Below are 11525 nucleotides of genomic sequence, written 5' to 3' on the forward strand. Positions count from 1 at the left end.
CCTGGCCACAAGGGCACATTGTTGGCTCATGACCAACTGGTTGTCCACCAGCACTCTCAGGTCCTTCTCTGCAGGACTGCTTTCCAGCCGGTCAGCCCCCAACCTGGACCACCAGGGCAGATTAGAGGCGGAGGAGAACCTCCCTCGACCTACTGATCAAACTCTTCTCAATGCACCCCAGCTCTCCAGCCTGTCCAGATCTGGCTGAATGGCAGCACAGCCTCCCGGTGTATTATCCATTTCTCCCAGTTTAGTGCCATCAGCAAACTTGCTGAGGCTACACTCAGTCCCTTCATCTGAGTCACTGATGCATATATTGAATAGGACTGGACCAAGTACTGAGCCTTGAGGAACACCACTAACCACAGGCCTCCAACTAGACTTTGCATCACTGATTAAAACCCTCTGAGCTCTGCCATCAAGCCAGTTCTTCATTCACCTCACTGTCCCCTCACCTAAACCACACTTCCTAAGCTTGCCTATGAAGATACTATGGGAGACAGTGTCAAAAGCCTTGCTGAAATCAAGGTAGACAACATTGACTCGTATTTAAAAGTTTCAACCCTGCTAAAGAGTTTAAGAGACACTGATATAATGCCACACAGATTTCTTAGCTTCCATTGTTTTCATGTCTCTGTTGCTCATGGGGTTAGGGAATGCAGAACAAAGATGCCTAAGCTAGGAAACCACGTTAGCTCAGCAGTAGATGCAACCAGTCAGATCAGTACAGCCCAGTGTCCAGTGGATGTTGTGTTCCTGCAGCCATCTGAAAATTAAACATCTAGTCTAAGATGCTGTATCCAAGTCGAATATGGCAAGTCACCTAGTTTCCATTCATCATCGTTGGAGAGAAAGGCAAAAGGTGAGCCCTTTCATGCTATGATACATGCCTAAAACATAGGAGTTGTCACTCTCTGGAGACACCTGTTTCTGTTCCTGACTGCAGAGAAGAGAATCTTAGATGAGACTCCTAGCTTCTAGACAACTGCATGTTGGTGAGATAAAGTCCATTAAAAATATAAGACCCATAAGCTTGGGCACAGTGCCTAATCAATTGGTTGTACTCCTTTCCTAAACTAATGCCAGGCTTAAATCTGTGCCAGATTAAGTATCTCTTTCCTGAACTTGACTATTCAGAGTGAAGATGCCCTTAAAGAAACTAGGAAATTATACTACATGTAAATACACAAAGATTTTCACTATAGCCTAAGGGTGCAAAATCAGCTGTTAAAAAAAATCATGAAATGATAGGTTATTAGTGCTGGCTTACTTTGGTCCTATCCTGTCTTCATAAAGTCTTCAGTCTCCTAATGACATATAAATATATAATGCACAGACTGGATCTGACAGAGAGAAATCATGATGGGGATAAACCGACATTTGTAAAGCTACACCAGATGATAAAGATTAGCAAAATATCAAATAGACCATCATTAACTGAGCTTTGAACAATGCCAGTGAATTGAATGTAGGTAGAATGCTGGTGAAAAATGACTATGTAGTTGTGTAATTGAGTACTGTGTCATTCCTGGAATGGATCAGGAAGTTATTAGTAAATCACAAAATATTGATGTGTCAAAACTGTTTATGAAGCAGGGTGAGTTCCTAGCTCAACAACAATTTGTGAAGGAAACAAAAAAACCCAAACCAAACCCTTTAGATATTTTAGAAACTACTAGGTTTTGCTTTTTTTTAGAATGAAAAGTAATTTTTTTAATGGGAAATATTTTTAATTAGAAAACCATAAAATGCAAACAGATTAAGTTAAAAACAAACCCACCACCCTGTGAAATAAAAGTGAAATATTTTAACTGATAAAAACTTTCTTTTTTCAGATCACATTGTTTACTAAGACTTCATTTTTTCCTCAGGATTTAACCAGTCAGAAATTACTGCAGGATGTGAAAAGCTCCTTGTTCATGTGCAGCCAAGATATTAATATCCATGTTTAGTTTATTTGAATCACAGTTGCACAGACAACTTCAAATTTATCATTGGCTGTTTTTTTAAATTCCTATCTTCACAGCCTCAGTAATGTTCTTATATAACTGGGTTTTGTTGTATCCCATGTCTCAAGTATATCTTCCTTAGCATCACATTATTTTATTCATTCACAATGTGCAGAGCACCAGCATGATGTGACTCCTGGCTGGAGCTATGACAGTTTGGGCTAGGATAAAGGCTGCCTTACTTAGGTGCCTGATTTATGCTTTACTTTCAGGCAACTACTGAATCAGTACTCCTGAAGTAGAGTGCCTAACTCCCATGTTTAGCTGATGGAGAGGGAGTAGATGTCTTTGAAACTGGAACAGATTTCCACCCAGAAGCCTTCTAAAGTTCTCCTGGCTGTACAAGGACTTAAGCGTTTACTTTAGCGGAAGAGAGTCATTAAATATCAAAAATTTAGATGCAAGCTGGATGTCTCTGTGAGGCAGGCTCAGTTGCAACCTCGTAGGGGTCTTTTTGCTTGGTAATCTTATATGTGCTTTACCTAATGCATCATACCTAATGGCACCTAATCAATCTTTACAAGTTCATTATTAGAGAGGTAAATCTTTGCTGTTCCCATTTTATAGGCAGAGAATTTGAGGCAGTTACAAGTGCAATGAAAAGAACTGCTGAATCCCACTTTCTTCACGGGAAGAGGCCATGGTGACAGCAGGTGCTGGCCCAGACTCACCTTCAAAAGCTTGGTTGATGACTCCAGTTGTTGCCTCTTTGTCTTCAAGGCAGTGGATGAGGGACAGTGGAGAGTGTCTTATCTCTTGCAGTTTGTTCTGAATATAAGAGAAAGTAGGTCTGTTGTGAGGTTCCTGGGCCCAGCACCTTGTCATTAAATCACATCTGGAAAAAAAATAGTTAAAATGTAACCATTAAAGATAATAGAATAATTCATCTCAACACTTACCATTGAATCATCCAAGAAGCACGTTTGGCCTAGATTTTTAACTTCTGAAAACTTTATATGTAGTACAAAGATTATAATCAGCTGCTGAAGGAAGGAAAAGCAGATTAAAGACCAATTGTCAGGAATATTAACTCTGAATGCTTTTAATTTTTCAAAGATGGATAATTTTGAGATTTGGAACAGCTATAAAATTAAAAAAAATATATATACATTTGCCATTAATATCTGCTCTCACCAAAGAATTCACTAATATTTTCTAAGAAAGCAGACAAGGAGGTAATTCTCTCATGGAAAAAAATAGGTTGTCTAAAACCAGAAATGAACCTGAAGCTATCAGTTTATTTAATCCTTCTTCAACTCATGCTATCTCAAATTTAGGAGAAGTTCAAAGCAAACCCTCCAGCAAAAAGAGGGTTAATTTAGACATCTGCCACCAGACTAAAACAAATAAGAGTGTTTTCCCATCAAAGGCAAAAATGGTATGAGTTTCCCCTGGGTGTGGGCATCCTAGCCCACCTTGCACAACACTGTCTCTACCATTCAGTGGAAAACTGCCCCTCCTGTTTGTCTGAAGGATAGGACTGATTTTTATTGCTTACTAAAAGTGAGTCTAGGCTACAAAAAACCAAATCCTACAAAAGCCAAGGGGAGCCAGGCTGAAAACCAAAACACAGCCAGCACCTGAACATGCTAAGTGTTGGGCGTGGAGAGAGGTCTTAGAGTCTCAAAGCCAGAGAGCAGCGTTTGAGCAGCCAGTGAAAGGCCAGTTCAGGAAGCTGCTACTGGAATGCAGAGTATTCACCTCTAAGCCCTAAGTTCAAATCCTCCCCTGACAAACAGCCTCCCAGACCTGCTGCTATGTGATACCAGGCGTTACTGAGTTATGTGAAATGAATTGGATTGCTCAGATCCTCGCTTATCCGTCTTAAAAAGGAGACTGTTGTCCTTCACCACAGTTGGGTATTTTACAAAACCCTTGGAGACAGGTGGGAGAAATCTCTTGACTTCTGATTTTTCAATGATATTTTTAATATAAATATTGTCACTAGAGAAATGTGAGTAGAAAAATTGTTTCAGAACCACTTTTCATTGACCCGTATCATGTGGTTGTGGAGCTGGACAGAGTGATTCCATTTTTTTAAAAGGATCCAATGAAATCTTGAAAACCCATTTTAAGAATTTAAAAAGTGGTAGTCACTTCCTAACACTCTGAATTACTTCATCTGCTTACTTAAAGGTGTACTGGTTATTGATGACACTGGGAATAGAGATGGAAAAGTATGGAATGGGACTCAAAAAGAGGTGAAATAACTCTGGTTTTCCTTCTGCTGCAGAAAAGTATCTGTCACATTTAATTCAAAAGCCAGTTTTAGATGCTGGAAGCCAAACAATCTGCTTTTTGGTCACATTGGTTGGTAGGATATCCAAGAAAAAAATGTGAGTTCAGGTGCTGTGCTCCACCAGTTAGCATTTTGCCTGTCACAAGCAGAGCTTTGTGCAAGGTGTAGCAATGAAGTAAAAGAGCTGAGTACACTGCTCCTCTAATGGAAAGCAAGAAACACAGGGAGAAAGAAACAGGAAATGATACACAAGTCATAGACTCATAGAATGGTTTGGGTTGGAAAGGACCTTCAAAGATCATCTAGTCCAACCCCCCCTGTCATGGACAGGGACATCTTCAACCAGATCAGGCCGCTCAAAGCCCCATCCAACCTGACTTTGAACACTTCCAACAATGAGGAATCCACAACTTCACTGGGCAACCTGTTCCAGTGTCTCACCACCCTCAGAGGAAAAAATTTCTTCCTTATGTAGAATCTAAATCTATCCTCTGTTCATTTATGAAACCAGAACATGACAAATGTGGATTCTAAATATTTTTGTGTTCCAAAGACCAATCACTATCTTTTTAGGTAACTAATTTTTTATCGGACAATCTGATTTATAAAGCCATTGAGTTTTGTTATTGAGTGGGAATATTGATTCCTGCCAAAACACTCAGAACTGGAATTTTCTTATTTTACTTATATTCCATATTCTTATTTCCTAAATCAAATTACTTGCTGGTTGACTTAAAATATTAATATCTGAAATAACTGATATTGTTCACAAAGTATTTAATTTAGATACACTTTAGGTTTCTAATGACAAATATTTTCATGCTGTCTCAGAATATATCTGAAAATTTTGCACAGACAGCTATTAATGGTATGATGTTTAGCTTTCAAGGCATGTTGTGACATCCAAAGTTTTAAGTCACATGGCATAAGCTTTCTCAAGCCCAGAAATTCATCGACAAGAGACCAGTCAAAAAGGGTGAAAGCCATGTTAATATGCCAAGATGTACATGAAAGACAGCTTGAGCACATTCCTATATCTTCTTGGGAGCCCAAACATGGGCCAGCAAACAGTGCATTGCCTCACTATGAGGAAGAGACTCAGAGGATTCCCCTACTCCATAGGGAAATCCTTTCAGGAAGAAATGAAAAATAACAGATCCAAACATAACATCAGTCAAGGGTTTATGTTGGGTTTGAGAACTAGCCTATACACCTAGATGCACACCTACACTTCACAACTGTGTTTTATCTGGGTGGGACAACAGGTAACCACCATATGTCCAATAGAACTGCATTCTAGAACCTAGAAAACCAAAGAACTAATATTCATTATCTAATATTGGAGGCTGAAAGTGAAAAGTTCCTGAAATGTGCTTTAGTGCACAGAAGCTACAGGACATTACCAATTTTCTCTCACATGAGGTGGAAAATACAATTGATGTGGAGATTTCCTAGAAAAGGAGGTAATTTGTTGGAATGAAGAGCCTCTGCTTTCATGTGATGCATTCCGAGCAGGCCTTTCTCTTCCACCCTCCAAATTCCTCCAGGGATGGCGTTCCCAGAACCAAATAGCAAAACCTCTTAGTTACCAAACTCAAGTTTCTTCATCAAACTCAGTTATGTAACTTTACATAGGAGTGAGCATTTGGTGAAGCTGCAGCTTCAAGTCAGCAAGTGGCACCGTGCTTGTACAGATTCTGACTACAATCCACAGGCTTTCAGGATCTACGTTAAATTAGCTCAATTCAGTCCAAACTTTGGTATGCTCTTGCACACAAGCCTCATACCCAGGTGGCTGTGCCAGATGTGGGTCTCTGACTGCAAAAGTAGCGCCATTCATACACCTAATTCATATTTCAATAAATGTGGCTCATTTATAGATCCCCAAGCCCCTTTTACAATTCATTACCAAGATTTATCTATCCACACTTCTTTGGGGAAAAGCAGGTGATTACTCCCTGGAGTTACATCTTCTGAAGGCAAGGGGAAGAATTTCTCCCCCCTGCCAAAAAAACCCAATCCCACTTCCTTAGTGCTTTTACACCCCAAGGTTTCTATGTCAGCCTTACTTGCCCTTGCAGTGTAAGCCTACCACAGATTCCTAAACACTTCTCAGTGAAGTAGTTTGGCCTTTGAACTCTCTTCCTATCAGTGATGGTTTGTTTTGTTAAATGACAATGAGCAAGCCAAAGTGCCGAGGAAACAATTACTGACTGCTAATGTCCTAATGCAGGTTCAAAACCACAAGAAGGGAAGCAAATTTCAAGAATCTCAGCATGCCATTAATGACCTAGCCAAGTATCAAAAAGCTATTTAGGCTACTGACAGAAGCTGCATGCAGGTGCTGAGTGTTCACCAAATGAGATAAAAGATGGTACAAGACTGTAAGAGCCCATTCAGCCCCTCGGCTTTCAAAAACTAAGTTACTACTATTAGTCCCTGATCCTACAAGTTGCAACAGGCAGACCAGCCTTTAAGCCCTACCTGTTATGCTAAATTTAAGATCTGGGACCTTAGGAATTACTTCAAGCAAAGTTTTCTTGATTCTTCTGAAGATCTGGTCACTCATTCTAAAGGCAATTTACAAGCCTTTGTGTGAGCTTGAATATCAAATTAGTACCTGGATATACATTACCTCCTATGCTTTTTTATTCACAGGACAGCTGTCAGGAATTTTTCAATGAAACTTTTTTCAGCAGAAAATATTGAAACTGAAATTGCTTTGGGCTCTCATTTGTTCTCTTACTTCCAGTTTTCACTCTGTTCCTAAAATAAAATCCCAGTCTCTTCAGTTCCTCCAAGTGGTAAAGCCTGGCACTTGGAGGAACTGGGTTTTTTATTACTAATATGGTATTTCAGCTATACTTAAATAATTATAAACAATCACCCTCTCTGGAACTCAGAGCATGGCAATTGATGTAAGACCTATCACAGATGTGGGCTTGCCAATCACAGAATTATTCTCAAGCCATTTCCTCAGTCCCAGGAGTAAGAATTGTGCACTTTAAGTAGCCTCTCCTTCCATTTGTAGGACCAGCTGTCAAGTGCATTGCTGCATTGCTGTGACTGCTTACGCAGAGTGGGTGATATAGGAATTGAGACATCAAATTAGAAAACACTGAGTGAACACAGGGTTCAGGTTCAACTTCCTCCCTTATACACCTCTGGCCTGTATGGGTTTGATCCACTGTATGTATTCATTTTATTATTTTACCTGCAAGAATTTTGCAATTAAACCTGAATTTTGTGCTCAAGAGGAAATTGGAAATTGAAAGCTTTGTTTATCTAGCTCAACTAAAGACTACCCAGAAGTGCAGACCTCCCTTTTCCTATACTGCTTCAGCTTTTCTTACTGGCTTTTGTAGGAGCTAGATCTGCAAAGAGAGCACTGTTTATTTTCCACATATGTTTTCATATCAGCCTAATTCCTGCAGCTACCAATGAGAAAGCCCGTTATATTTGCTATCGCAGGCATATGGTATACAGGGACCAGTAAATCATTTCTTAATGTCATCTTAACTTTTAACTAGTGCCATCAGGTACTCTCAGCCTGTTATCACATTACTACCAGACTCATGCCCAAGACTGACTTTCTATTTCTGAAATCCTGTTTAAATAACCAATATCCACCTTTCAAGTTCAACACTTAAGTTCTTACTCACAGGCTGCACTACTGGACGATTTGTAGTGGGTTGGCAGCTACAAGTGCTAGCTGGTTTATCTGAAAAGAAACATGGAGGATATTGAACTCTGAATGGGCATAAGCAGTATTCAAAATTATGACTACCTGGCAATAAGCTTCTTGCTTCTTATAAATATTATCAACTACATTTAAACAAATTAACTTACAGGTCATCAGGACAATTGTTTGGAGATTCCAGTCTTCCTCCTGATCGTACATGGTGTAAAACTTCTGTATTGGAGAAACCTGGATATGGCTGTTGACCCAAAGTTAATGTTTCCCACACTAATACTCCAAAAGCCCTAAGAAACACACACACAAAAAAAAATTACTATAGTGATCATGAACAATCTCCCTATCAACAGTTAAAATGTCTCTAGCCTACAAATAAGACTCAGTTACAACAATTAGGAGTAAGAAGTTTTAATATTTTTTTGTGAAATAATTCATACATCCTTAAGCCAGTCTCTGGAATAGCTAAAATAAATGTGTAGAAGTGACCCACTTTCCGAGACTCACTGAGATGCAGCTTAGAAGACAATGCATGCCCACAGCTTCCCTGGGCACCACTCTCTGGTTGAGCATGTTCTCAGTTAAACAAGTGTTTAGAAATCTCTAGAGGTGTCATTGGAAATGGAGAGAAACAAGTTCTTCTAAGCACCACTCACAAAGCAATCAGCACCCCATTTGGTTTGGCACAGAGCACTAAACAGCTTGCTTAGATAAATGTAAGAGTGTCAGTCAAATGGATAGGCTGCAGGGGCTGAGGACTGGGACAAGATTTGTGAGCTGTAGCCATCCCTGAGTACCCAGGGCTACTAAAATCTAAACCTGTGTTAATCTCATGTTTAATGGATCTGGTTTGTTTTTTTCCCATGCCTCCTGGCAGTGGGTCTCTACTTTTTCATCATAAACTCAAACCCACCCAAATACATTCTTTAAGTAATTTCCACAGACCTTCCCCTGATGATGCTAAGAAATTTGGGCTTCAAAATAGTCACCAGAAGAGGGTGAAATGGTAAGGGGAAAGTATTTGTATATAGGAAGGAAATGCCAATTAATCTAATGGAAAACAAAATGGAACAGGATGCAGGCAGTCAATTCACTGCCCAATCAAGGAAAAAACACATTGTAGACCTAGTATAAAATTGTTTCATTAATTGACACTAGTTCTTTCCAGGCAGAATCCAAGGCTAGATCTCAAAGCATTAAGAAATATATCCAGGCAGGTACTCTCATGGTGCCAAACTTTTCATTAGGTGGTGAAAATACTGCTTAGGAAGAAATCTGCCTTAGCCTAAAAATGATTAAAGACGGCCATAGACAACCTTATCATTGCTCCTGTAAACCAATATTTTCTTGCTGTGGGATTTAGTACGATTATTCCCACAACTGTGTGGCTGCTATAACTCACCAAACATCAGAGCGATTTGTAAAGACACCATCAATGAGACTTTCAGGAGCCATCCATCTGACAGGGAGTAGGCCTTCTCCTCTCTTCCTGTAATAATCATTCTTATAGATGTCTCTGGCAAGTCCAAAATCACCAATCTTAACTAACCGGGAGGAGCTCTCATATTCCTTCTCAGACACAAGGCAGTTGCGAGCAGCCAGGTCCCTGATTTGTAAGCCAGAAACAAGAGTATTGGAGTTAGCATTGCTGAATAACTCAGGTCAGAAGATACCTCTGGATGTCATCTCTTTCAACCCCTCTTCAGAGCAGTGGCAACCTCGAGGTCAGATCAAGTGGCTTGTGGCCTCATCCAGTTAAGTTTTCCATTTCTTCAGGACCAGAGATGACACAGCCTGGTCTTGTGTCCAGTTGTTCTGGACAACTTGTTCCATTGATTGATCCTGCATCTTGTGAACAATGTTTTCTAGTTTCCCTTGCTGTAACTTGTGCCTATTGCTTCTCGTCTTTTCCCTGTGCATCTCTGACAAAAGTTTGGCTCTGTGTCTTCTATAGCTACCCATTAGGCAGATGAAGACAGTAAATAGATCTCCTCACTTGCCTTTCTCTTTGTTGCACGGGATATGATTCTTGCCTAGGGTGCAATGAATCCTGGACTCAGATCTTAGCGTAGCCCACCATTTTGTGAGAGAACTGTAGGTGGTTTTTAGCAGAAAAGTATAACATTACATTTTACTCCCATGCTCTTGCTTTCCCTATTACATTGTGACATCTTCCTAGGCATTTTTTTCCAGGTAAGATAATTAGTACCAATATTGTGGGTAAACTTTGGAAGACTAAGGAAATAAGTTCTGTACCTGTGTATAAAATGCATTTTCTCTAAATAGACACAGCCTTTGCATATATCCAAACATATATCCAAGAGGTCAGTCATTGTCAGTAAGGGACTCTGGAGCTGTAAGAAAAAAAACAGAAGTTAGCCATGTCTTCCAGCTTTACAAACTCAGAATGATTACCTCCCTATGAAAGATGGTATTGTTTCCTCATTTGTAATGTATAGGATTTTTCCAAAGCATGCGAAACACAGCTGCAAAATCTCTATATGTCAATAGAGTGAATGCTAATTTCTGGCAGGATAAACTGTCAAATCACTGCACTGCAAAGCAAGTGAACACATCCTGTTCTTTGGTTTGGGGCTAAAAATATTCTAGGACCTTCAGAATTGTTTCTTCACTATAGTGGAAGAAATTGGACCCTGAAAATTTCTTCCCACTATCAAACCAGATTTTCTTACTGTTGTATTAATCAGCATAATGTATTATTCTAGTAGAATACATGTGTATATATTTCAGTAGAATTCAATACTGACTGTGGATTTGATCTGATCATGTAAATGAGCTAGACAATTGCTATAATGCTATAAAATTTCAGTGTTGAGTTCTTTTGACCTACAATCCTACCATTCATATTTTTATTCTGCTTTCAAAGTATAGAAAAAAAATACTTAATTAAAGACATTTATTCTTTATTCTTTTCTCCTCTTTCCTTCTAAAGAATATGAGGATACCAGCCCAGGGACAGTATCTTTTTATATGTCTGGACTATGACTAGCACATTGTTCAAAGACAACCCCCCTCCATGAGACCAGATACATGGCCACCATTATTTATGATCACTTTTCAAAGGACTGTTCATGGTATTCATACACAGAAATTCAGCAAACTTCTCACAACTGAAAACACAATTTTGGTCAGTGGTCTAATGTCATTAAATCTTGTTTGCAGCAACTCTGAATGCAAGGTCAGCACTCTACATTGAGGTCCCAGGGTGTCAGGGAAAAGCCAGGTGAGACCTTGCAGGTACAAAAATAGCTGGACGTGATCATGGCATTTGTGGAAGAAAAACTGAGAAACTGTGGGCATTTACAGGTTAAAAATACGAGTCTCATGGTCTTTGCCTTACCTTTTGCTTTCTGGCTCCTCGTAAATAGCTAAGTAGATCCCCTCCTTCCATCAGCTCCAGTATAAGGTACTGAGGTTCATTTAACAGGCACACGCCAAGTAACTTCAGAATGTGGGGGTGATCAAACTTACTAAAGAGAAGGAAATGGCTGTAAGCTTCCATACGAGAAATCCATCTGGTTGGTAGCTAATAAAGTGCTTATAGTTGCAAGCAATGAATGAG

At 39.6% G+C, this 11525-nt stretch overlaps 1 protein-coding gene across 1 annotated transcript in view; it reads right to left on the minus strand.

Annotated features, from left to right (window-relative positions):
• Positions 1-2680: 2680 nt before the first annotated feature.
• The window catches only part of ROS1 (ROS proto-oncogene 1, receptor tyrosine kinase), a gene marked incomplete at its 3' end in the record, with an annotated part of 63460 nt that continues 54615 nt past the window's right edge, over positions 2681-11525 (minus strand). The window contains exons 39-43 of the mRNA XM_029087054.1: positions 11304-11433; positions 10199-10296; positions 9345-9548; positions 8098-8232; positions 2681-2844 (exon numbers count right to left, since the gene is read on the minus strand). Coding sequence (XP_028942887.1) covers positions 2681-2844; positions 8098-8232; positions 9345-9548; positions 10199-10296; positions 11304-11433 — 731 coding nt within the window. The remainder of the gene's footprint in view (positions 2845-8097; positions 8233-9344; positions 9549-10198; positions 10297-11303; positions 11434-11525) is intronic.

The sequence above is a fragment of the Antrostomus carolinensis genome, unplaced genomic scaffold (genome assembly GCF_000700745.2).
Source record: "Antrostomus carolinensis isolate BGI_N321 unplaced genomic scaffold, ASM70074v2 scaffold15239, whole genome shotgun sequence".
Lineage (NCBI taxonomy): Eukaryota > Metazoa > Chordata > Aves > Caprimulgiformes > Caprimulgidae > Antrostomus > Antrostomus carolinensis.